The 27,033-nt window shown below is 38.6% G+C and overlaps 1 protein-coding gene across 1 annotated transcript in view; it reads left to right on the forward strand.

Moving 5' to 3' along the window:
• Positions 1-27,033, forward strand: part of Top1 (DNA topoisomerase I) — a 93,831-nt gene that overhangs the window by 25,720 nt on the left and 41,078 nt on the right. The window contains exons 3-7 of the mRNA XM_008849585.3: positions 2,397-2,499; positions 14,487-14,610; positions 17,315-17,370; positions 22,271-22,366; positions 24,458-24,533. Coding sequence (XP_008847807.2) covers positions 2,397-2,499; positions 14,487-14,610; positions 17,315-17,370; positions 22,271-22,366; positions 24,458-24,533 — 455 coding nt within the window. The remainder of the gene's footprint in view (positions 1-2,396; positions 2,500-14,486; positions 14,611-17,314; positions 17,371-22,270; positions 22,367-24,457; positions 24,534-27,033) is intronic.

Genomic DNA, 27,033 nt, shown 5'->3' on the forward strand with positions numbered 1-27,033 from the left:
AAAGAAGGTGATATTGCTAGTATTTTATATACAATTTTATATACATGTATGGAATGGAATGTTATAATGAGACCTGAGGCTGTAAGCTCAGTGGTAGAGTTTTGTATAGTACTGCAAAAGGTAAGGGGTGACGATGTGATAAATGAAACCCATTATTTTATACAATTAACATACACCAAAACAAAAAAGCCTGGCCCTTAACCTCTGTAAGATTACTTGGGGAGAACCAAAAAAACCTGACCTTTTGACAAGCAAAGCTCTTTTAAGATATAAAGCATACCACAAAAGAAAAAAAGTTTAAATTTTACTAGAAAAATTTTTTTTTGGTTTTTTTTTTTTTTTTTTTTTTTTTTTTTTTTTTTTTTTTGAGTCAGGGTCTCCCTCAAGTTCCAGCTGGTCTGGAACTTTACTATGTAGATGAGGCTGGTGTAGATCTCACAGAGATCTGCCTACCTCTGCCTCCCGAGTGCTGGGATTAAAGGCGTGCTCCATCATGCCCAGCTAATTTAACTAAAATTTAAAACTTGTGCTCTGTGAAAGACACCTTTAAGGAATTATAAAAAGATGTAGGTCTGAAGTTCACTCCTGTAGTCCCAACACTGGTTTTTGAGGCAGGAGGATTCTCTCTCTCTGTCCAATATGACAGGCCAAGGACTGACAGAAAACAATCACAGTATTATAATACAAGTGGCTAAAAAATTTGCAATCCAAAAATACATAAGGAACTTGTACAACTCAGTAAGAAGACACGCACACAAAATTGCAGTGGGAGAAATATTTGAATAGATACTTAATCAAAATATGTGAATACTCAGCACAGATACTCTTCATTAAACATCATTTAATCATCATAAAAATATGAATTAAAACCACAATGAGGATTTTGTACGGTATTGTTTTCCAATTAAAATATTGAATTCTAGCTTGAAAAAAGAAAAACCACGATGAGGTACTACTTTATACTTGCTAAATTAGCTAAAATTAAGACTGAGAATCCTAGATGTTGGTGAGAATTTATAGCAGTTAGAACTCCAGTGACCTGTTCAGGGGTATATATGTTCAGACACTTTGGAATATAATTAGCTTCCCTGTAAAGTTAAATGTACCCTTTTTTTTGAGACAAGTTCTCCCTTGTAGCCCCAGCTGGCCTGGAACTTACTGTGTAGACCAGACTGGCCTTGATCTCACATGTAATCCACCTGACTCTACCTCCTGAGTACTGGGATTAAAGGCATGTGCCAACACGCACAGCTAAATGTTCACTCTTTAAATATGACCTGGCAGTTTCACTTCTGAGTGCATACCAGGAACTGTCAAATATGCTTATAGAATGACTTGCATATAATTTCATGACAGTTACTCATAATTAATCAGTACCTGGAAACATGTCCACCAACATGTCAACAGTAAATTGCAGTATATCCCATATAACAGGATACCACTCAACAATAAAAAACTACAGGAGCAACTCAATGGCAGAGTGTTTGCGTAGTTCACAAGTTCCTGGGTTTGATCACCAGCACCAGCCAACAAAGGATCCAGTGAGATACATCTAGCAACAATAGGTAAATGTCAACATGTTAAGATCAGACACAAAATAGTATGTCTGGTATGATTTCATTCTTTTGGAACTTTAGAAACCTAGACTAATCTATAGTGCTATCAGATTAGTACTTGCTTTGGGCTGATGGGTAGAAGATGGAATTGACTGGGAAGGGTACAATAGGAGAGATAGAAAATCTTGTTGGTAGTGGGCATTAGACTGTGATGCAAGACTACCAATGTATCTTTGTATGTATATTTTACTGGACAGAAATTATATACCTCATTAAAGTTCATTTAAAAACTTCTGGAGCCAAGATGGCTCAGTGCATAAAGGCACTTCCTCCCAAGCTTGATGACCTGTATTTGATCCCCGGGTTCTGCATGGTGGATGGGAGAACCAACTTAAGCAAGTTGTCCTCTGACCTCCACACATGTTAGCATGTGTGTCCTACCCCCAAGAAAAATTAAATATATCTGGAGATTTGGGTTTTTCAAAGGATGCAGAGATAAGCATATGGTTTTTAGTAGATTCACCCCTTGGTATCCCTCAACAATTAGGTTTAATAGTATTAAGTAGGGTGAAGAGTGATGGTTGATGCAGTAGAACTGACTCCCCTTCCCTTGTTCTCCCACGTGTTAGTAACACAGGTCTTGGATTTGAGGCAGGATATTGGGTTGCCTTTGTGAAATCTTTTCCTTCCAGTGGGATGTGCTTTTACAAAGCTGCCTTGCCCTTTGAATCCTGTTGCTGGAGCAGCCTTCATAAGGTAGGCAGCCAGGCAGGCAGGCAGGCAGGCAGGCAGAAGAGCACCTGTGACTCCACTTAACTGACTCATCTCTTATTGTTGCAGATTCTCATAAACACAAAGATAAACACAAAGATCGAGAACATCGGCATAAAGAACACAAGAAGGACAAGGAGAAGGACCGGGAAAAGTCTAAACATAGCAACAGGTAAGGACTGAAGCAGCAAGTCCTTCCTTCAGCAGGGCTGGCATTGCTTGACTCTCCTGGACAGGTATTAACCGAGGTAAGGCCAATAGCATAGGAAGCAAAGCAGGCACAGGCCATAATTCAGGCCTTACTTGGGATGCCACTCCTTTTTAAAAATACTTTACTATTTTTATTTTATGTGTACGAGTGTATTGCCTACGTGCATGGAAGAGCACTGGTATCAGGCAGTGGTCGTCAGAGGTCAGAAAAGGGTGTCTGATTCTGGAGTTACAGATGGTTGTTAGCCTCCATGTGGGTGCTGGGTTGAACTCAGTCCTTTGGAAGAGTGGCTGATGCTCTTAACTGCTGAGCCATTTCTCCAGCCCCTAGATGCCATTCTTTAGATCAGGATAAACAAACCAAGCATGGTGAATTTTCTTTTAATGTGTATTTTACAACTGAAGTGTAGATCCATTATAACGTTATTTAATCAAGCATACAGAGCTTACCTTGGTTAAAAGTGATTTGATTTCATTTTTATTTTATAGTCTGTAGTGATATTTATATTTAAAATTGTGTTTTAGAATTGCTTATTAGCTTATCTAGCCAGACAAGTTAAAGTGAAATTTTTAATTTTTTTTTTTTGTGTGTGTGTGTGTCTTTTTGAGACAGGGTCTCCCTGTAGCCCTAGCTGGCCTAGAACTCACTAAGTAAAGAGACTAGGCTGGCCTCAATCTCACAGACATGTGCTTGCTTCTAAGTCTCTGGAATGATGGGATTAAAGGTGTGTGCCACTACACCCAGCAATAGTTCATTTCTTAATGATAAAAAGGGACAAAACAATTATACATACTTAGATAGTATTATCAGAGCCTCAAGATAAAGCAAAAATTAGTAGAACTGTGAAGAGAATTTATAATTATACTCAACTGTTTTACTCCTTTGTTCTCAAATTTTTAGTAGAAGTGGAAAAATATTAAGAATAAGGGAGGCCTAAACAACATTAGCCAATAACTAAGCATGGTGGCTTAGTAACCTCAGAAGTCTGGTCCCCTGAATGTATCCTGTCATAATTACCAAGTTCGACTCTTGTGAGTAATGCTGTTATGAGCATGCTATACAAGTAAGTACCCATTGGAAGCTTACCTTAATTCTATTGGGTATGTATCTGGGAGTAGAATTCCTGGATCATGTCAGTCCTTTTATTTCCTTTTCTTAGGTATTGGGGATTGATCCTAGGTCCTCCTTTAGCTTGTTAGGTAGGCATTCTACAATTGAGCCCTTAATCAGTTATCCAGCCTGTATATTTCTGTTGTGCTAGTTGATGTGTAGTACGAAAAAAAGTATTTTTTAAAAAAATATTATTTTTATTTTATGTGTATGAGTGTATTGCCTGCATGTAGGTAAGTGCACCTCTTTTGTGCAGTGCCCTCGAGGACAGAAGAGGCCGTTGGATTCCCTGGAACTGGAGTTACAAACAGTTGTTAGCTGCCATGTGGGTGCTGGGATTCAAGTCCAGGTCCTCTGCAAGGGCAGTCAGTGTTCTTGACCGCTGAGCCATCTCTCCAGCCCTGAAAAAAAAGTATTTTTACTATGAGGGAACTTCATCATCAGAAGCAAGGGGAGACATGCTTTTACAGGCCAGATGGTTGTCAGAAATCTGTCCAGAAAACTTTTAAAAGAAAGAAGTTAATATCTAAAACAAGTTTTTCCATCTTCTCTGATATATCCTAGCTTACCAACCATTATTTGTGACTATAATGTGGTGGTGGTTGTAGGGGAGCATAAGGCAAAAGTGTCATGAGAAGCTTTGAGACCACAATTTGGCCCTGTTCTGTTTTACTAAAATCTTTTCTTAAAAATAAAGTGTGGAGAGTTTGAATCCCAGCATCTACACGACAGCTAAGAATTGTCTGTAATTCCAGTTCTAGGGCACTACATGACACAGGCGCACTTACATACATGCAGCTACAACACTCATATACACATAAAAGTAAAACAAATAAACAAACTCAAAAAGGTGTGATTTTATTGTCATATTTCTTGAAAAGGCTACAATACTTCCTAATAGCTCTAACTGGGAGGAATTGTCATTCTGGCCTATCTGCTTATTTCTTCTTTGATCTTCACTTTGTTATCCAACCTTGATCCAGTCAACTTCTTCATATTAATCTGTGCTTCAGAGAAAGCCACAGGAGTCAAGAAACATAAAAAGGTCTTTAAATGATTCTACAAATGTGAGGACATATATGTCCATCTCACAATTACAGTTGTCTGAGTATAGCATAAGCGCATTGAGGCAGGTTTGGCATACACTGTGCTTTTTAAATGGGTTTTAAGTCTGGTTGTGAGTCTCTTAATTCATATGTGGTTAAGATTTTTTTTTTTTTTTTTTTTTTTTTTTTTTGATCTTTTTGAGGCAGGATCTCCCTCTACGCCAGTTGGCCTGGAACTTGCTATGTAGAGCAGGCTGGCCTCAAGCTCACAGAGATCTGCCTGCCTCTGTTTCCCATGTGATAGGATTAAAGACTTGTGCTACCACGCCTGGCCTGTGATTAAGTTTTTAAGGTAGTTTAACCAAATACTTTGTCCATTCCCCAAACAGTATCCTTTCAACAAAGCAAGTATGGTTATACTCCACTAAAATCCAGTATACTGTGTTCTTTTTTAAGTGATTTTTGATGTTTCTAGTAGTTTTGGAGTTCTTGAGTTTTCTTCTGCAGCATTAATTTAGGAAGCCCAGAATAATTAAGATTTAGAACGTCCTCTCCCAGAATGCTTACATTTGTTTCAGAACTTTTTTGATCAAACCTACCTAATTTTGTGGCTGTTATCCTCAGTTCATCCATCACCATGAAACAGGTGTTTCTAATGTATTTTATGTCCCTTCCTCCACTGTTGGATATTAGTATCAATCGTTTGTCATCCGTTTGTACTCAGGACTCAAGTCCAGGAGTCACATTACTGGGCAAAAACAGTATTGCAAACAGGAGAGCTACTTTTTTCTGTCTCATGGGGCCATGGACTCAACCCTACAAGATTCCTTCATCATTAGATTTCACTTAAGATGCAAAGCAAGGGAGCAAATATTAAAGATGATTTCATTTCGTTTCCTCTTTGTGCGGACAGGAGCCTGAGGTCCTGTGTATAAAAGTCACACACAGGGGTTGGAGAGGTGGCTCAGCATTTAAGAGCACTGGCTGCTCTTGTAGAGAACCCATGTTCGAATCCCAGCACCACATGGCAGCTAATAACCACCCATAACTCCAGTTCCAGGGGACCCAACCCCTATTTTGACCTCCACAGGCATTGCATGACATGGGTGTACTTACGTGCATGTAGGCAATACACTCATACACATATTTTTTAAAAAAGTCGCACAACAGTGTGGTAGGCCCATAAAGAAAGACAAGGGTTCCTACATCCCCAGTATGTTATTCCTTTCAGTAAAAACATTTTAAAAATGTCAAAATTCCCTGCCTGAAGCAAGTTGATTGTATAGCCAGGTTTATTCAGGTACAAGCACGGGTCTGCTATGTATGTCATAGGCTCCTTAAGTGTTCAAGTATCAGCTCATGTCCTTTCCTTTCTCTTTGGATCCTAGGTCCCTCAAACTGTTGGCACTAAAAGCACTAGTTTCATCAAGTTCTGATCTTAGGAAAACTCTTTGCCTCCTGTTTGGCCTGTGATATGGCAGGAAAAGTTTATATCAGTGAAATAAAAATAATTATGTCATTTATTTCTTGATACTGCTTTATTAAAATGTTTTACAATTCAGCTTATAAAAAATTTCTGTCAAAGAAAAGTTCTGCTCTTCTAGATGTCAAGGAGTTATGGACTGAGAGAATTTCACTACATCTCTCTCAAAGAAGCATTCTTCATTATAAATTATCTTGATTCTATATCTCTTACATGAATAAAATTTTTTTAATTATTTTTATTTTACATGTTTGATTGTTTTGCCTGCATGTATGTATGTGTAGCATGTGTGTGTAATGCCAGTGTAGATCAGAGGAGGTTGTCAGATTCCCTGGAACTGGAGTTACAGATAGTTGTTAACCACCATATGGTGCTAGGAACTGAAAGCAAGTCCTCTGCAAGAGCAGCCAGTGCTCTTAACTGCTGAGCCATCTCTCCAGCCTCTGAACAATATTTTAGTAAGAGTGAGCCATGAAGAAAATTCTTCGTGCTTTTGCATTTCTTACCAGTTTTAAATCTGGCACTTGGATGGGAATGACAGTTTGTGGAAAGTCAGGGAAGACAACTGGCTGTGAGGTGAAAGGGATGCACTTCAACCACCCTGGCAGTGCACGTCTCTGATCAGTGTAGGGAACACAGAGGTTTCTTCTTCTAGGCTTAAGAAGTACTTGAGTCATCCATTCTCAATTTGAGGAGATTTTTAAAAGAAATTTTAAATGTAAAGGATGCATTTTTTGCTCTTCCTGAACTCTTAGCCAAAATCTTTCATTGATCTCTCCATTTCTGTATCAGTCTGTCTAGGGGAAGATAACAGACTGTTGATAGAAGATTATTTAGTTTAGAAATGAGGAAACTTGAGAACCACTGTCATTCATGTGTAGGTGTGATATATTGAAAAGCACTCTAACATAAAAGTTCAAAGACCAGGTTCTGTCACCTGCAAGCTATGTGTCCTAATCTAAGCATCTTAATTTCTGTGTCTCATTTTCCATTTTGGTCAGTTTTCATTGGTCTCATTTTCCATTATGACTGATAACAATACCTGCCTTAGGATTTGGTTGTGTGCAGGATAGCTCATCCTAAACTGTAACACACTAAGTAATTAGGATAATGATGGTAATGATGATGATTAGCACAAAACCTAATAGACTATCATATAGACAAACTGGAGCTGTCAGTTTGGGTGGTGGAATCTAATTCAGTAGTTAATAATTCATAACATCTAATTTAGAGCCATGATATTTTTAATTATTTCTAACATTATTGTAATGAACTGTAAGATTTCATGGTGGAGACATCATTTAAATCTAGCCATTGAAAGTAGTGCGTTACCAGGCTCCAGTGGTTGGACCCACACTAATTTTTAGAACACAAATTAGACTCTATAGACCCTATTATATATATAATAGAATACATTAAATTGGGCAGGGACAGTAAGGAAGGTGCTGGTAGGTGAGGGCATGCAAATACCACCAAATTAGATGAATGAAAATCACAAAACAGTTAAATTTTGTTTTTTAGAAAGTAATGGATTAAGCCTCCATGCTTGTGTACACACCTTTCCCAGTTAATTGTTGGGTTCTTGTGAGGCCTTGGTTTTATAGAGAGCTTCAGAGCTTTATTAAAAATGTCTGGTGGCTGTAAGGTGGCGGGGAAGCTGCTGTGAGGTATACCAGGAAATTTGGGTAGGACTGGGATTGATGCCCTTCCATCATTTATAAAATCAGGAATGCTAATGAAAGAAGCCAAGGTCACATACCTGCTCACAGCCATTGTTTAGCTCCCTGAGTGTGCTTGAGATGAATTTAAGCAGGCTGTGTTGGAACATGGAATGTCATGGTGTCTAAGCACCATTTCCTATGGGGCCTCAATAAATGTATCCATGAGATGCACCACTACCCATGGATACTCTCTCTGTGTCCCCTGAATAGATCCTCTGTAATGCAACAGGCACTTTCAGAACCTCACTGAGCCGCCTCCTCAGGAAACCTGAGGAATGAGGAGCTAAGTTTTTGCTGCCATAAGGGTTGGTGATCAGAATCTAGATGTTTACTCAGATTCCAATATCCAATACATATTTGCTTCATGGTATAATAATAATAATAATAATAATAATAATAATAAAGTAGTGGATTCAATTCCCAGCACCCACATGGTGGGTAGCACCCATACAGAACTTGTTCCAGGGTGTCCAATGCCCTCTTCTGACCTCTGGGGACATTATACAACATGGATACAATTACATACATCCAGGTAATACATATACACATAAAATAAAATGAAATAAATTTTTAAAAGATCATGGCAACAAGGTAATGGCTTAGAAAATGGGGCATTTCTGCTGGATGTCATGGCACACTTCATTATCTTGGCACTTGGAAATTAAAGGCAGGAGGATTATCAAGTTTTCAGGACAAACTAGGCTATAAGTGAATCCCTACCCCAAATAAAATAAAATTAAAGGGGCATTCCAGATAGTGAAAAAAGCATACAGTAGGCTAGAGGTGTAGCTTGTTGGCAGTGCTTGACTGCGAGCCCTAAGCTTAATTCCCAGCATCACAGAAAACAAAGCATAAACAAGACATGTCAGTTTTGTAGCTTGTATTTTGTTTTGAAAGGAATCCAGTTAGGTGGATGCCTCAATCACACATTGTGAAAAGAAAACTAGGACCAAAATAGCGACTTGAGACAAACTACTAAAAGCTGTTAAAGAAGTTGGCACTTGATTCTAAAGGGAGAAAAGCACTGCTGGAAATGCCCAAGAAAAAGGAGTTGTACAATGCAGAGAAAAGATTCTTGTGTTGGATAATTGAATGGGTCTTTATGCTGTTAATAAGAACAAGGAATTTAGATGGGGGGAAAGAGTGGGAAATTGATTTGGGCATCTTTGGACACATCTCTTTATCTCCCAGCCTATAAACAAGGGAATAAATAATTCCTGAATTCCATTCAACTTGAAGTTTCAGTAATTCCACAGTATCCATCACCAGACCACAGAAAGTTTTGCTTTCTGTGATTTTCCTCAGACAGCTTGAAGTCGAAACTGTACTAAATGGAAAATTCCAGGAATAAGTTTTGTGTTTGTTTTGGAATAGTTTTCACTATGTAGCCCAATTATGTGAAATTCTGGGTGTCCTCAGGAAGCCCTCCCTGGGGCATCTCTCTGTCTAGTATATCCATGTTCTTTATACTCCTTTTCTGTTATTTCCTTAGTAGTCATCTGGATTATCCTCAGATCAGCTGTCTACACATCATAATCAAACTTGTGTTCAATTAACGTTTACTTAATGACCTCAAAGCATGTGAGTGGTGATGCCTGCAGTTAGTATATACCAAAACAAATTATAAAGTGTTTCTTGTAAGTGAAGCAGAGAAAGCTCTTGAATGGGGGAAAAGTTATGTCCTGAGATCTACAGACAGTTGTTAATCCCATGTGTATCTATTTATAAACTTTATCTACATAGGCTTTTATAGGGGGAAACTCCTATATGTAGAGTTTGTTGCTGTTTGTGGTTTCAGGCATCTACTAGATGGGGCAGGTTGACTATGGTAATATAAAACAGCAAAGTTCTTGTAATTTGGTTTAGTAGGCTTATGATGGTGGACATTAAGCAATCTTCATGTGTTAGAGCCTTTTGAAAACTGGCTGGTGCGCTTTTTCCAGAGAAAACATTTAAGTTAACCTGGAAATTCTTTTAGTTGAAGCATTATTTAAGCCTTATTTAACTACCTCCCTTGAAAAGCCATTACTTCTTCCTTTCTGTAATTTTGAAACTTACTCTACTCTCTCATAGGAGTACCTATGATCCTATTGCCTAGGACCTGCAAATTTTGCCTTATATAGTTGACAGGCATTAGTGGCTAGGTCCTGTTCTCAGAGATGAGTAGGCTCCTGTTACCTCTAATAGTGCTTGTTATTTGCTTTGTTTGGAAAGTAACAGAATGGCCAAGCAAGTCAGACTTCTTGAGTTGAAATAAATCTTCATGCTCTCAATAAATGTGTCTCCTTAGGCAAGTTATTTAATCCTTCTGTGATTAGATTTCCACATAAGTAAGGTGGAGATATTAGCATTTACCTCATTGTGTTACAGCGAGATGAGTACATCCGGCTTGGTACTCTGCAGCTGTCCGCTGGACACTTTCATTTGCCACAGAGGACTGATTCTGATGGTTTCTATAGCTGGCATCTAGCTTCTCAGAGTATCAGACTCTAGGTTTTGTGGGGCTTGCTTCTCTCTCCTCCCCTTTCTGTTCCCCTCCCCTCTGCCTTCCCTTCCTTCCTTAATTCTTTTTAATTTTCCTTAAAGAATTTGCTTTTCTATTCTTGCCATCCCCCCCACCGTTCCTCCTTCTACCTTTCTCCTGTCTTCCTAAGTGCCTTAGAGAAGCTGAGGTCAATCTTTGCTTAGCTTCTATGAGAGTCACAGACCAAAGGTCTCACCATTATAATAACTTCAAAAATAGTACAGTTGGGCCGAGCATGGCAGCACAAATCTTTAATCCCAGAACTCAGGAGGCAGAGGCAGGCGGATCTCTGTGAGTTCAAGGCCAACCTGATTTACATAGGGAGTTCCAGGCCAGCAGGGGCTACAGGGAGATTCTTTCAAAAAGACCAAAAACAAATAGATAAATAATAGTATAGTCTACTTTTTTTAGTCATCATCAGACTTCAGCTGGTTGAAACAGATAAACATGAATGCACTGGAAAAAAGGCTTTGAGTCTTTCCTGTTTTTTTTCCTTTAGCATGGACTCACTTGTTCTTGTGTATATTTCCCTCTGGTTAGCAGACAGAAGTAGCAGCAATTGGGTGTGTGTCTGTGTGTTGTGCTGTGCTGTGTTGTGTTTTTATTAACTTCCTTAGAGTTGCTTGAGTACTGCATAATTGCTTTATCATTTATTGATTACTTTTGTTAGTTTGGTGTCCTAGTGAGTAGTAAGTAGAGCTAAAAACTGGAGACTTACAGGTTTCCCATTCTCTGATTTCTGAAAGGCCAGTCCTTTTTTTTATTGAAGCAGACCAATATTCATTAAGAAAGAAAATGGGGGGTGGTTCTGGAGAGATGGCTCATTGGTTAAGAGCATTAGCTGCTCTTACAGAGGACATGGGTTCAGTTTACTGCACCCCCATGTCATCTGTCTATAAGTCCAGTTCCAGGGGATATATTGCCCTCTTCTGGCCTCCACAGACATTGGACTCACATGGTATACTTACGTACATGTAGGCAAAACACTTGTACTCATAAAAAAAATAAGTTTTTAGGAATTTTAAAAAGGGAATTGGGAAGGTTGGTGTAGAATGTAAAGGAAGATGGAGCCGGAATCATTCCTGAACCAAGGTCCCTGAATTAGTCATTTATGTTTTGGAAGCATATCATGGGAAGCAGTCACAAAGTTTCAATTCTTTGAAGTAATTCTTTCAGTCTGAAAATTTTCTACTTGATGGGCAAAATGAAGTTATCCTCATATATCTAATCTTAGACTTCCCACACATTTCTCTTTAACACAATCTTTTTCAAGTGATAGGTAGTAATTTAATGGATATGTGGTACCAGTATAAGGTGTTAATTTAGCAGAAATGTGTTATCAGTATACTAGGAGGTGCTCTGAAGTTTAAATGGAATTGCCAAGTTTAAATCCTAACATTGCTTCTTTCTAACAGAATTTGAGATAGCTTTTTAACTGTCACCTCCTGTATGTAAGAAATAGTAAAACATACCTCATAGTATTGTTATAAGAATTGAGTAAAATAAGGGTTGTAAAAACAGTGTATACAGTGCTTGGTTAGAGGATATGATGGAATAGGAAGCTCAAACATATCTAGTAATATCAAATTGTATGTATATTATGTGTATTAACTCATCATAAATCAGTTTTTTGTTTCATCAATACAGAAAAAAGTTTTGTATAATTATAGGAGACTTTTTAAAAAATAAAGCATTGCTCTTTGGTAGAGATCTGTCACATAGCATGAGAACACATTGAGTAGAGTGATGCACTGATACCAAGAACAAGCAACATGGGAACCTTGGTTACTGTGCCACCAGCATTCTTGGCCTTCATTGAGTTGAAAAGTTTGCTGATATAGAAACTTGTCATTTAAATGTATGGTGCATACAAATAACAGCTGAAGAGAGCAATATGCAGGCATCGGGGAAGCATATAAATAGAGCATGAAAGAAAAGCAGGCATTTTCTTTTTAAAATATTTTATTTAGATGATGACACAACAAGGAAGGGCTGCAGCCAGGTGCTTGCTGCTGCTGAGAGACCAAATTTGTATCTAGATTTGCGATTTCTGGATTTTCACACACCCCCGGAAGCTTTACGTGGGTATCTGGCAGTTGAGTTCCAACCTGGACTGACAATGTGGAAACACACAAAGATACTCATCAGGATGCTGGGAGGGCAGGAATGTCCCCACACCATTTGGGTTGGTTGCCCTGCTAGGCTGCCTATCCCATCTGCCCCCTTTCAATAAACAACCTTGCTTAAAAAATAAATAATAATAATAATTTTATTTATTATATCACTTCCCGGCCTTTTGGCTAAGATCAAGTGTAAAATATTTTATTATTATTTTGTTTTATGTGTATGAGTGTTTTGTCTGCATGTGTGTAAGTGCACAATGTGCATGCAGTGTCCTGTAGAGGCCAAAAGAGGGTATCAGATCCTGGAACTGGAGTTACAGATAGTTGTTAGCTGCCCTTTGGTACTGGAATCAAACCTGGGTCCTCTGGAAGAACAGCAAGTGTTCTTAAACACTGAGCCATCTCTTATATCTGTGGTAGTATCTACATCTTTCCTAGACCTGTAGTCCTTTTTGTTAGTCTTCCTTCTGATTAATCATTAGGTTGTATCCAGTTGGGTTTTGTTTTTCTTCTGGTTATTATGGGTAGTACTAAGATAAGCATTTTTCTATAAAACATTGTTTCCCCAAGAGAAATTTCTAGAAGATAAATCCTTCTTATGAAAGCATATGATCATTTAAGAATAGGTCTTATAATATTTTGTAATGTAATATTTTGCTTTCCAAAAGAGGGGGTGTCTTTATAAAGTGCTACTAATATGACTACATGTCTTTTTAAAGACTTAAAAATATTTAGCACAGAACTTTCAGATGGATCTTTTCTTACAGTGAGTAAGGCCAAGCAGAATTTATAAACTTCAACTAGTTTTCCTAGTTAAAACTGGAAGGAAACATTCAGTATGTTGGACTGTTCACCTCATAACAACATGTCTTAAATCTGACCCAAAACCACCAAATACATTTTGAGTGAGTTGATTTGAGTCTCCTTACATGACATGCAACTATTTAAGATGGAATTTTTGTTGAGAAAGTTAAAGAAAGAACACTAAGCTTGCTGTCACTATTCTGGATTTAGTCGCTTGCAGAGCTTCCGTCATGTAGTGCTGTGGAGTCTGCCTGCTTTTCTGAGATCTAACTGGCCAAAAGCCCGAGTAAGCATGCTTTCCCTGATACTCTGGGCTTTCTCATTTGTTCTCTGAAGTACATTTATGCGCACACATTCGTATCCCCCCTCCTCCTCCACTTATTTTTCTGCCATGCAACCCTTGGCTAACTCAAATAGCATGGTTTTCTCTCTTCTCTTTCTCTTCCCCTGGCAGGTACCAAGACTTTCAGCCTACTTCTGTTGTTTTTCCCCCAAACACTAATACACTTCTTTTCTAACTTCTTTCCGAGTCTGTCTCTAAGTTCTTTTATTAACAAGAATAAGAACCCCCAAGAAGGATTCCCAAATTCCCTTGTAACATGTGGCAACCACATAGGGATCCTAAAGACATTCCTCTGAGGGCACAACAGGTGACCATATTTGGGACTTCAGCAACTTTGTTTCTAAGGGACTTGATTGACTGCTAAGTCACCATGGAAAGGGGCACCAGCTCACTGTTCTCACAAAGGGCCATGAGTCAAAGTTAGGCCTTTGGAATGCTTTCTCCTTCCCAGTTGCTTTCTGTGCTTCCAGTGCAGCAGTGCTGCTGCATGCTGGGCGCACTACTCTGCCCCTCCTAGGTGCTTCATGGGCTCCTATCCCAACAACAGCCTGTACCTAGGAACTGAAGGGACATCAAAATGAGATCCAGATGACAACTTTTGGTGTTCCTGGTTACAATTGATGAACCTACCAGGGAGGAACCTTTGATGTAGCCAGGAGCCTTTGAACCTTTTTTCAGATCTGTCTCTTTAAAGCACTGTAAGTTTTCATGGTTTATGTTAGCTTAGGTTATCTTGTGAGTTGATCTTGTGGTCCTTATTCTAGGCTAACCCTTTATGTCTTGTTTTTTCACAGTGAACATAAAGATTCTGAAAAGAAACACAAAGAGAAAGAGAAAACCAAACACAAAGATGGAAGCTCAGAAAAACATAAAGACAAACATAAAGACAGAGACAAAGAAAAACGAAAGGAAGAAAAGGTACAGAACTTTCCAGTAAGAAAAAAGGAGGATATAAATGAAAGTACTCTGTTTGTGTACCTTTGACCTTCGGGGTAAAAAGGTCACTATCAGAAGGCTTTAGAGTTAGCAGATAGCACTGTGTAGTTACTGTTCAGCCTACTGCTTCCTTGCAATGTACACAATAAACTTTTCCTAACCCTCTCCCACCCCAAAAAGAACTTTATATTTAACCTGCCTGAAACTATGAAAACCAAGTCATTTAATATCATGTCTTTCACATATAATAATCCTATTACCTATATATTACAACGAAAAAGTTTCTGGAACTGTTAACTTTCTATATTAAGGAAAACTGTTTTACCAAGAAAGCCTAAAACTTTCTGTGTCTCCTTTTGATTAAAAGATTGAAAATCCTGGTCCTGATGCCAGCACCTTCCCTGGGGTTTATACTGAGTTCAATATTATATAACTGTATTAATTCAACTGTGAACCTAAAAATTTATAGCCACTTTTGAAAGAGCTGTATCCTTGCTCTGGAATGTGTTACTGAATATGTTAAAGCTGCAATGAAATGCTTCTTCTAATCTTGTGGTTATTTAAAAAAAAAAAAGGTTGAACATCCTGGGGCTGAGGATATAGCTCAGTTGTTAGAATGTTTGTCTAGCATGCAAGGAGCCCTGGCTTTGATCTGAGTACCACATATAGTTGATGTGTTGGCATACACCTATAGTCCCAGCACTTGGGAGGTGGATGTTGGATTAGAAAATGAAGATAATTTGGGCCCACATAGTGAGTTCAAGTTGAACCCCCATCCTGGGATACAGACCCTGTTTCTTTTTTTATTATTATTATTTTTATATTCTTTTTTTAAATTTTATTTATGCATGTAGGTAAGTGCACCCTTGTCATGCAATGCCCACGAGGAGAAGAGATTGTTGGATCCCCTGGAACTGGAGTTACAGACAGAAGTTAGCTGCCATGCGGGTGCTGGGATTCGAACCCCTGTCTTCTGCAAGAACAAGCAGTGTTCTTAACCGCTGAGCCATCTCTCCAGCCCCAGATATGCTACTTTTAAGTGTGCTTTTGTTCTACCTTAGCCTTCCAAGAGTTAATACAAACCAAATATCTTAAAACTTACTTGTGATCAGATAAAGAAGCAAATCTTCAAGAGTGATTTACTGTGTGTCTTCAAGAAAGTTACTCAGCCATACTGAGACTTGATGCCTCCCTCTTATTTAAAAGAAAAAAAATGCAGAGATGAAGTAATGCTGGAGACTGGAGAGATGGTTCAGCAGTTAAGAACACTGGCTGTTCTTGCAGAAGATCCAGGTTTGAATCCCAGCACCCACATGGCGGCTATGAACCGTCCTTAACTCTGGTTCCAGCAGATCCGACATCTTTTCTGTCCTCCACCAGCATTGCATGACACAGGTACACTTAACCTACATGCAGGCAACACACGCATACACATAAAATAAAAATAATAAAATATTTTAGGCCGGACGTGGTGGTGCACGCCTTTAATCCCAGCACTTGGGAGGCAGAGGCAGGTGGATCTCTGTGAGTTGAAGGACAGCCTGGTCTACATAGTGAGTTCCAGGACAGCTGGGGCTACAGGGAGACCCTGTCTCAAAAAGACCAAAAAATAAATAGATAGATAGATAGATAGATAGATAATCTGGAAGAAGACATTTCCTTTTTCATTCCTGATTCCCTGTGGTAGCCAATTTACTGATTGTTTTGTATCCTTCCAGAAATGTGTATGTGTCCCCTTGTGTGTATGTGTGAAGATTTTTGAAAGATCTGTTTTCTGACAAGTCTAAAAAAGTAGAAAATAGAAGAGGGGGAATAAATACCCTTTGCCTAAGTCAGAGAGGGCATAAAATGGACTTGTCTGTTTTGTTTTTGAGACTTGTTTTTCTCTGCTCTGCCAGTAGCAAATTTTTGAGTGGCGAATATATTTGAAAGAAATCTACTATTATTGTTTTTTTATTATTTATTCATGTAGATGAGTGTTTTACCTGCATGTAATTGCACTATTATGTGCAGTGCCTGTGGAGGCCAAAAGTGGGGGTCAGAGCCCCTGAAACTGGAGTTACAGATGGTTGTTAGCTACCACGTGGGTGCCAGGAACTGAACCTTGCTTCTCTCAAAAGCAGCCCATGTTCTAAATTGCTGTGCTCTCTCTCCAGCCCCCAAATCCATTATGTAAAGATAAAAAGTTGCTTTTTTTGAAGGGAAACTTCTCAGTTTGATCTAGAGGAACTGCCAAAAGCTAGTGTTGAGCAAACATCAAGGCCTTTATTTTACCTATTCAGGTTCGCTAGCAAGAATAATCAGCCCTAGGATCAAGGTGCACCAAAATTGGCATGGCATGGCCTTGGCAATCTTGAACCCTCAGCTCTTGTGATTATCGACACAAGATACACACAGTATTGGGCCCCTGTGGAAAAGGGGAGGGTCTCATGCTGAGGACCTATCAGCAGTCAATGGTTGCTAGAGGAAGGAGAGTTATTTTCTCAAATGGTATAGCCACTGGTCAGCTGCCCATGCTCCATTAAATAATCCTTTCACCTATGCTCCTGTTAGCAACTCTAAGTACTATATGCTAATATAATTTTTAAAGCCTCCAACATCTATGCTAAATATTCTTAAATGACTTTTTTTTAAGTTTAATATTCTTAAAGGTGCTCACCAGTTACTGTTGCCATTTACCTTTCAGGTTAGAGGCTCTGGGGATGCAAAAATAAAGAAAGAGAAGGAGAATGGCTTCTCCAGGTGAGATCTTCTCTGGTGACTTAGTTTTCTCTGAGTGACTCTGCTTGGTGGTGTCTGAGCTTACTCAATACGTGCTGACCTAGCAACCATGATGATTCACAGGATTTTAGCAGTAAGAGGACATGAAGGCCTAGCCAGCTTGAGAGTTTTTTACAGTGCCGGTTAGGGAGATGGTCTGCTCTGAATTCCTCCTTAGAACTAGTGTGAGACTCACCTTACTGGACTCAATTTTAGGGATTGATGTATATTTTTGGTGCAAGGGCATATACATGTGTACCACCTATATAGACCACTTTTTGGTAGTCGTTCTGTTTTGTCTTCCTCATTTTCAGTTCCCTAAATTAAGTCCCAAACTCATTATTGATTAAGATTTATGATCACAGTATATAGCCTCATGTCCACAGAACAGCAGAGTGCATTTGTTCGGATTTGTTGGAAGTTTTGGCATTCGGACAAAGCATTTTGAGAGGTCTGCTTCCTTGAGACTTTGAACTTTCAGTTTTGTTTGACAAAATTTCTGAAATTGTGCCATGTACGCCAGGTTCTTTAGAAAAGAGAAATGCCCTCTGCAGGCATGTTTTGTACCTGGTCTAAGAATGCAGAGTAATAAAATTCAGGAAGCATCTACAAGCTACCCTAGGAATTCGCACAGTATCTAAATCCCTGCCAAGAGACTGCCTAAGACTTTTGATAAACTAAGATATGAATAGATCTGTAGACTGTGTCATCATGAGTTCATTGCAGACTTTGGGTTGGAAGGTTAGGAACAAATGCTTCTCCTAGGTATCGACTTCTGCTTCACTGTGCAGCACTGCTTCCTAGCAGTGTGTTTTTTAGAGAATTCAGATGCTTCACTAGAACAAAAAAATTTTAGGTGTTTTAGAATTTCTTCTTTTAAGTCTAATAACCTTTACTACATGTTTTAAAATTTACCCTTGACCATCCTAGTATCTCGCATTTACTATAAACCACTTAAATAAAAGACAGTATTTCTTTGTGGACCCTCAGGGCTTTGTACTTTCTTGGGGTAGAAAAAGGAACACTATATTTGGGGAATGCAAATCTTAAGCATTGAAATGCTGTTGTAAGCAAAGGGATACAATATGCTCTGGGGAAGAGGAAAAAGGTACTTTGTCTATTCCTAACTGGTGAGGATACTTTGTAGCTTTGACTGGATACCACCACTTCCTAGATGACAGCTGCCTTTTGGGAGGATATGAAGAGACATTGACTGCTGCTCCCTGTGGGATTTTTGTGTTTCTTTAACTTACCTTCACTTTTTTTTTTTTTTGGTTTAAGATAGTTGTCCAACAGGATCCTCTCTTAAGTTCTTTGTTACAATATCTCCTATTGGAGCTCCTGGTCTTCCTGCCTTTACTTCCCAAGTATTATACTGGCATGTGCAGTTATGACCAGCTAAAATTATTGTATTAGGTTAAAATGCAAAGATTTTGTTATGACTACTATACTTTGTTCACATAATGTACTTAAATGTAGATTCTGCATATCAGAAAAAAATGTGACATTTTGCCTTTCTTCCCTTTTCCCTTTAGACCTCATTCTCCCTCATAGGCCCCCTTTTACTTTCATGTCTTTTTTTTTTTTTTAATTTAAAATTTTCAAAATTATTTTTGTTAAAATTTTTATGCATGTGTTTTGCCTGCATTTAAATACATATTTGCTCTTTTCTTTTGAGAAAACATATTATTTGTCTTTATGACTGACTTATTTTACCTAACATGATAATCTTCTAATTTCATCTGTTTTTTTCCTCCAAATGACATAATTCTTCTTTGTGGCTGAAGTGGAACTCCACATTTTTCTTTACCCAGTCATGTGTTTTTTTGGCATCTGTGCTGGTTCTGGGTATTGGCTATTGTAAATGGTATAGTAGTAGACATGGATGTGCAGACATCTATGCTGGCTTAGCTTCCTTTGGGTATACACCCAGGATAGTCCTCCATAGGATTCCTGTCGTGGCTGCACCAGTTTATAGTCCCACTCGAAGTTCCTTAGGATCTTTACCCACATTCTCACTTTATTTGTTACTATTTGTTTTCTTGGTGACAGCCAGTTCTTGAGTGGGGTGAAATAGAATCTCAGTGTAGTTTTAATTTTCATTTCCCTGGTGGCTAAGGCTGTTAACTATTTTTCTCATGTTCAAGGCTGTCTGTTTACTCTGATGACTGTTGACTTTGCTATGCCAATGTTTTTTAATTAAATGTGATCCCATTTGCCAGTATTTTTGCAATTACTTTATAAGCTTTAGTGGTTCTTTTCTGAAAGTTCTTGCTTATACCTGCCTCTACTTTGGAAGTGTTTTCCTCTAGCAGTTTTAGAATTTCAGATCTAGTATTAGGTCCTTTAATCTATTTTGAAGAGTTATGGTTCTATTTTCATTCTTCTACATATTGAACTCCAGTTTTTCTATCAACATTTGTTGAAGAGGCTGCCTTTTCTCCCAGTGCTTTTTTGTATTTTTTTATTCATTGATATTATTTTATGTGTTTTGCCTTTGTGTCTGTAAATTCATCTGTGTTGTGCAGCGACCACAGAAGGCAGAAGAGGGTGGTGGATCCTCTGGAACTGGAATTATGGATGATTGTTAGCTGCCATGTGGGTGCTTGAAACTGAACCCTGACTCCCCTGTAAGAGCCAGTGCTCTTAACCACTAAGAGTATACAAAAGTATTTCCAAATGCTTTTGACACCTTTGTTAAAACCTAGGTGTCAGATTGGCATGGTGGCACACACCTTTAATTTCAGCATGTGGAGACAGAGGCAGGTGGACCTCTGAGTTCAAGGCCAGCTGGAGCTACAGGGAGACCCTGTCTCAAAAAAGACCAAAAATTAAATAAATAAATAAATAAATAAATAAATAAATAAATAAATAAATAAATAAAACCTAGGTTGTCTATAGCTGTGTGGGTTTATTTCTGGGTCCTCTTTTATTCTGTGGGTGCACATGTATATTGTATGCTGTATACCTTGGTGCCTGTGTGAAGGCCAGAGGATAGCATTCACAAGTTGGTTCTCTTTTTGCATCACATGGGTCCCAGGGATGAACTCAGGCTGTTATGCTTGGCAGCAAGTACCTTCATTCACTAAACCATCTTGCCAGCCCTGTTTTTGGTTTGTTTTTATTTTTAATTGTGTGTGTGTGTGTGTGTGTAATGTGCATGTGAGTGTGTTGACCAGTAGAAGGCATTAGATCTCCTGAAACTGAAGTTACAAGTGATTGTGAGCCACATCCAGTGTGAGTGTGGGGAACTGAACTTGGGTCCTCTGCAAGAGCAATATGTGATTTTTAACTCTGAGCCATCACTAGCCTCGTGGTATATAAACCTAGTATTCTTGAAGTTGCTTTACACATAGTCATTTGAGAATGTTTGCATCTGTATTTGTCAGGGAAATTGTTCTGTAGCTTATTTCTGGTTTTCATATTGGGGTAATGATGACTTCCGAAAATGAGTTTAGCAATGTTCCTTCTTTTTCTGTTTTATAGAATAGTTTGAAGAGCATTAGTGTTAGAGCTTCTTTAAAGATACGGTAGATTTCAGCAGTGAATCCATCTAGTTCTTGGCTGTTCTTTGTTGAGAGGCTTTTATTCCTGCTTCCATCTCATTGCCTGTTAAAGATCTGTTTAAGTTGTTGATTGACTATTAATTTAATTTTGATAAGTCATATATGTCTAGGATTTTAATTTTTTTGAATTTATTTTTAATTTTATGAGTGTTTTGCCTGCATTATTTAAGTGCACCTGTGTTGTGCAGTGCCCACAAAGGCCAGAAGAGGGCATGGATCCTCTGGAACTTTAGTTTCAGATGGTTTTTAGCTGCCATGTGAGTGCTGGGAAATGAATCTAGGTCCTGCAAGAGCAGCTAGTGCTCTTAACTGGAGCCATCTCTCCAGCCCCTAGGATTTTTAAAGGTGGTTTATTGTATGTCACAATGTGCATACCAGCAGAGGCCAAAAGATGGTGTCATTTCCCCTGGAACTGAAGTATTAGGTGGTTCTGAGCTACTCTACATGGATTTGGGGAACTGAACTCAGGTCCCCTGGAAGAACAGTAAGCACTCCTAACCTGCTGAGCTGAGCCTCATAATCCTGCCTTTGCCTTCTAAATGCTAAGATTACAGGAATATGCATACAGCTCCTAGAATATATTCTTTTTTATCTTGACTCTTGTCTTTCATTATGTTACACATAAGCAGTTTCTAATCCACCACTATATGATTGTTTATAGGGCAGATTTTCAACAAATGTGGTAATTAGACATTGCTCTGTGTTGAAAGTAGTAAATCTAATCAGTAAATTGAATAGTGACTAGGTTTGGACTTGGATGAATGGGTTTACTTTGTTCAGGGCCTTTTTGTTTAACACCCCATTTTTTTGTCAGCTTGCTTATTTTTCTGTGTAACTGAATAAAATACATATTATTGCCACATTACCATTTTCCCATATCGTGCTTAGGCAACCAGGTTTTATTACTTTCCTTGTAAAGCCTTTTATTTAACTTTGGAGTGCTAGAACAGTCAGTTCAATTCAGATCATTTCTTGGGTCATTTACATAGTGCATCCCTCATGTAAGTTAAAACAGTTCATATTTATAAAAATATATTTGTATGGTTGTTTTAGTCCTTCTGACAAAGATTGCTAAACTATAGTGGGAAAAATGTTTATTTGAAATAAGGATCCCTGATCCTGAATCCCGATGTTACCCATTGAGCTGGAAAATGAGGTCAGTACTACCTAAGTAAGGTACTTCACAGGGTTGTACTGGAATAAAAGTACTTAGAGAAAATCTTTATGATTATGTACATTGTTATCCTTATATTAGCTTCTGTTTGTAAAATGATATAGTTGTAGTAATCAGTAACTAGCACTTTTTTTCTCATCAGTCCACCACGAATTAAAGATGAACCTGAGGATGATGGGTATTTTGCTCCTCCGAAAGAGGATATAAAGCCACTGAAGAGACCTCGAGATGAGGATGAGTAAGTATTTCATGTTTGACTTTTGGAAACAAAGGGGGACCATATAAAGAAAACTGAATTTGAGAAAACTGCTCAAAGAATAAATATGCATATCTCTGTAATAAGTAGAAGCTAATTAGAGTTTGTTATTAATAGACTTTTATGAGAAGTAGGTTTTCTAAAAGCATATTTGAGGGTTATGTGGAATGTATGTTTTTCTTACTAAAGACAATACATATTTATTATAGAAATTTCAAATAATACAGAATTCATGAAGGGTACTTAAATTATTTCAGTCACTGAAGTTTATCATTCCTTCTCCCAGTACAGGTAAGTTAAAGAAATTTTGGATTAAGGACATAGCTTAGTTGGGGGAGTGCTTTCCTAACATACATAAAGCTGTAGGTTGACACCCAGCACCACATAAAACTGGGTATCAGGAAGTAGAGGTGGGATGAGAAACTCATCCTTGACTATATGATGAATTTGAGGTCAGCTTGGACTACATGGGACTGTACCTCAAAAAAACTTTTTTCCTTCTAGGAGCTAATTCTTTTGGTACATTCTTAGTGAAATTTTAAGATACAGAGTTAAATAAAACTACTTTATTATTTAAGGCCTGGTCTCTTTAAATTCATCCAGTGAGATTAAATTCTACTCATTAGTTTGAGGCTATAGCTTATTATACCCTATAAATCTGTGAAGGATTTATGTATGATAGAAATTGGCTGGAGGTTTGGAAAATAGCTCAATTGGTAAAGTGTTTGTCTTATAAGGACTTGAGTTTGATCCCAAAGCTCTTGCAAAAATGCTAGGCATGCTTATAATCCCAATGCTGGGAAGGCTGAGACAGAAGAATCCCTAAGACCCTCCCTGGTTAGCCAGTCTATCTTGATTGGTGAGCTACAGGTCAATGAGAGGAGTGGACAGCGTTGTGAAGGTGAGAATCAAGGTTGTCCTCTGACCTCATGTAGGTATGCACACACAGGTCACCCCCCACCCCCCATTACACACGCACACGCATGCACGCACACATGTCACACTTAAAAAAGTAAATATAAGGACTGGAGAGATGGATCAGCAGTTAAGAGCACTTGCTGTTCTTCTAGAGGGCCTAAGTTTGGTTCCAGAATCCCCATTGAGCTGTTCACAACTACCTATAACTCCAGCTCCAAGGGATCCCCCACATATGTGGCATACATTCACACAGACACATAACACATAAATGAAACATTTTTTTTAAAAAGTAAATAGGGGCTGGAGAGATGGCTCAGTGGTTAAGAGCACTGACTGCTCTCCCAGAAGACCCAGGTATGGTTCCCAGCATCTACATGGTGGCTAACAACCATCCATAACTTCAGTTCCAGAGGATCTGACAGCCTCTTCTGACCTCTGAGGGCATTACACGACACAGGTACACTTAGATACATGTAGGCAATACATTCATACACATAAAATTATAAAAAATAATTTTTTAAAAAATGTAAGCCGGGCATGGTGGTGTACACCTTTAGTCCCAGCACTTGGGAGGCAGAGGCAGGTGGATCTCTGTGAGTTTGAGGCCAGCCTGGTCTACATAGCGAGTTCCAGGTCAGCTAGGGCTACAGGGAGACCCTGTCTCAAAAACACACACACACAAAAATAATAATAATAATGATAAATAAAAATAAAAAAAGTAAATGTATAAAATAATTGAAGTTGGTTAGAAAGGGAGAAAGAAAATAGCATTAATATTTATACTCCTTTAATGTGGAATTTCTTTCCTCTTTTCTAGCAGGTTATTACTGTGTGGTAGCCATTGTGCTATGTATCTCAAACTTCCTTCTTATAGTGGGTTACTTCTGTGTGTATTCCACAGCCCCTGCCTCACTACCAAGCATGCATGTAGTGTGAGCTGTCGGTTTTGCTCTTTGTAGAGATGCAGTGTTGGTCTGGTACTGCATGTATGCTCTACTTTTCCTACTTTTCACTGTGTGTAGAATGCCAGCCAAGCTTAACAGCAGTTGTGTGATACCTGTTGTGGACACTTCTAAGAGTTTGGAGGTCCAAATTCTGTAGGTGAGAACTCTTGAGTCATATGTATTAATTGCATATTTATGTTCCCTTTTCTAGTGCTGATTATAAACCTAAGAAAATTAAGACAGAAGATATCAAGAAGGAGAAGAAACGGAAGCTAGAAGAGGAGGAGGTTAGTAAAGGCCGTACATTTTTGTGGCTTAAGTGTGAAGTGAGTTTTTCCCGTAAAACAGCTTTTAAAACATTTTAAATTTATTTGAGAGAGAGAGAGAGAGAGAGAGAGAGAGCGCGAGCGCACGCATGTTTGTGCCACGGTGCACATGTAGGGCAGGAGACACCTTAGAGAAGTCAGTTCACCGTGTGGGTCCTGGAGACTGAACTCAGGTCATCAGTTTTACCAGCCACTGCCTTTACCCACTTAACCATCTTGCTGACCCCTAAAACAAGCTCTTGAAACCAGTTGTGTTTTAGGAATCTGTTGGCTTGTTATAATAGTAACAGTAGAAGTTTTTTTACATACACGTTGTGGCTATGACATTGTTTGTCCCAAGGTCTCACTGAGTCTCTGAAGTGTCAAGTTAACCTCAGCCACCACTGAGTCTACTCTTTGCCCTCCTGGGTATCCACACATAGCTTATACTGTTAATTGACAATTAGAGAAATTATGCCATCTTCAGGTATACAGAAAAATGTTCATGAGAAGCCAGTTTGGCTTAACCCTGAAGTTGTTTTTAGTGTTTTCTTATATTTGACAAAGTATGTTCTTCCCTTACTTTGAGTAACCATCTTTGTTTAAAGTCCTTTCACGAGTGTCCCTATGGACATAAGTTGAAATCTAAGCTCTTAAGCACAACTCCTCAGTCTGGCCCCTGTACCTTGTACCTTGCTTAATTTTTTTTTACTCTGGAAGCTCACCTCGTTCTGGCCTTACTGGCCACCTCTGTTTTTCATACCAGATTCTTTTGTGCTTCCAAGGTTTGTGTGTAGCATGTGCTGTTCTGTTTGGAACACACGTGTTCTCTCTTCTACTGGCTTATATTCGTCCTTAAAAATCTCAATTTAGTTCAAGTACTTTTCTATGGATTCTGTTTGGTGCTTGTGGTAGATTTAAAATATATGGTTTCCCCTTTGTTACATTTGGTTTCTCATGCTAAAAAGTTGTTAGCAAGGAATTTTTTAAAAAGATTTCATGAATTCACAGTGCTTTTGGGCCCTCAGGAAAAAGGAATTGTATAGAATTCTCAACTCTTAGACTCCATCTGAGTTTAGTCTATGTTGTAGGCAAAATGGGGTAGCTTAAAATGATAGCAGTAATGATAGTGATAGTAGTCACCCAGGGATTTTAAGAATTAATTTCAGTAGATGTGGTGGTACATGCCTACAATCTCAGCACTCTGAAGACTGAAGAGGGAGGATTGTGAGTGGAATGTCTCAATCCTGGGCTGCAAAACAAAACTTTAAAATGTGCGACTTTCTGTTAGCATAGTAATATTGATATGCATAATTAAATGTAATGGGTAAATCCTGTACACTAGTGCTCTGCATGCATCAATATAAGAGATGAGAATCAGGGCCTGGAGAGATGGCTCAGTGATTAAGAGCACTGGCTGCTCTTCCAAAGGTCCCAGGTTCTGTTCCCAGCACCCACATGGAGGCTTAAAAACTTTTCGTAACTCTAGTTCCAGAGAATCCAAAGCCCTCTTCTGACCTCAGCGGGTATTGTATGCACTGGGCACTTACATACATGCAGGCAAGACACTCATACACATGCCAGATGTGGTGGCAAGTGCCTTTAATCATAGCACTCAGGAGGCAGAGGCAGGAGGATCTTGGTGAGATGGAGACCAGCTTAGTCTATACTGTGATTTCCAGGCCTGCTGGAGCTACAGGGAAATCCTGTCTCATAAAGACCAAAACAAACAAACAAAACAACAAAACACTCATACATATAAAAGTAAATAATTTTTTAAACAGAGAGAGATGAGAATCACTGCTCTCTCCTTTTGCAGATGTGAAAACTGAGGTATAGAGAGGTTGAATCATTTGTCACAGGTTGCATAGGTACTGAATTGTATAGCTAGGACTTCATCCAGGATCCATAGCCAGCACACTCACTAGCTACCATGTTATCCTGCCTCATTATGAGACTTTGCTGATCCTTTAACATCACTAGGAGGAAGATATGACTTTAATAAAAATCATAATTAATGATTGTGAGCAAGGTAAGCTGAAGAGAGACAATCAGATCCTAAAGTTAGAAAATTATAGTTTTTATGATCATTAGCTTGTAGAAGTTGGAGTTAACGAGAACCAGTTCATGGAATTGAGAGTGAAATACTAAGCAGTAATCAGTAGACAGTCACATCAGTCTCATTTAGAGACTCAGAACAGTCCAATAAAAGAAAGGTGAAACTTGAGTTCCTCATGCAGTCTGTTGTTTTGCTTTTATGTAAAATAGTACCTTTACTCTTAAACTTATTAAACAACTTGGAAAGGAGAACTGTTGACTTTTTACTTTTTCTGTTTAGCAACCCTCTCCCAGTAGAAAGAAATGCGCACTGAAAGATTGAATTTTGATACACAGTCCTGTTGTGGCAGGAACCCCAGATGGCAGAATTAGTCATTAAACTTCACTCCCTGGCTATAGTTGTATTTTGGTGTTTTTTTTTTTT

This window comes from Nannospalax galili, unplaced genomic scaffold, assembly GCF_000622305.1.
Source record: "Nannospalax galili isolate Female #2095 unplaced genomic scaffold, S.galili_v1.0 scaffold765, whole genome shotgun sequence".
NCBI lineage: Eukaryota > Metazoa > Chordata > Mammalia > Rodentia > Spalacidae > Nannospalax > Nannospalax galili.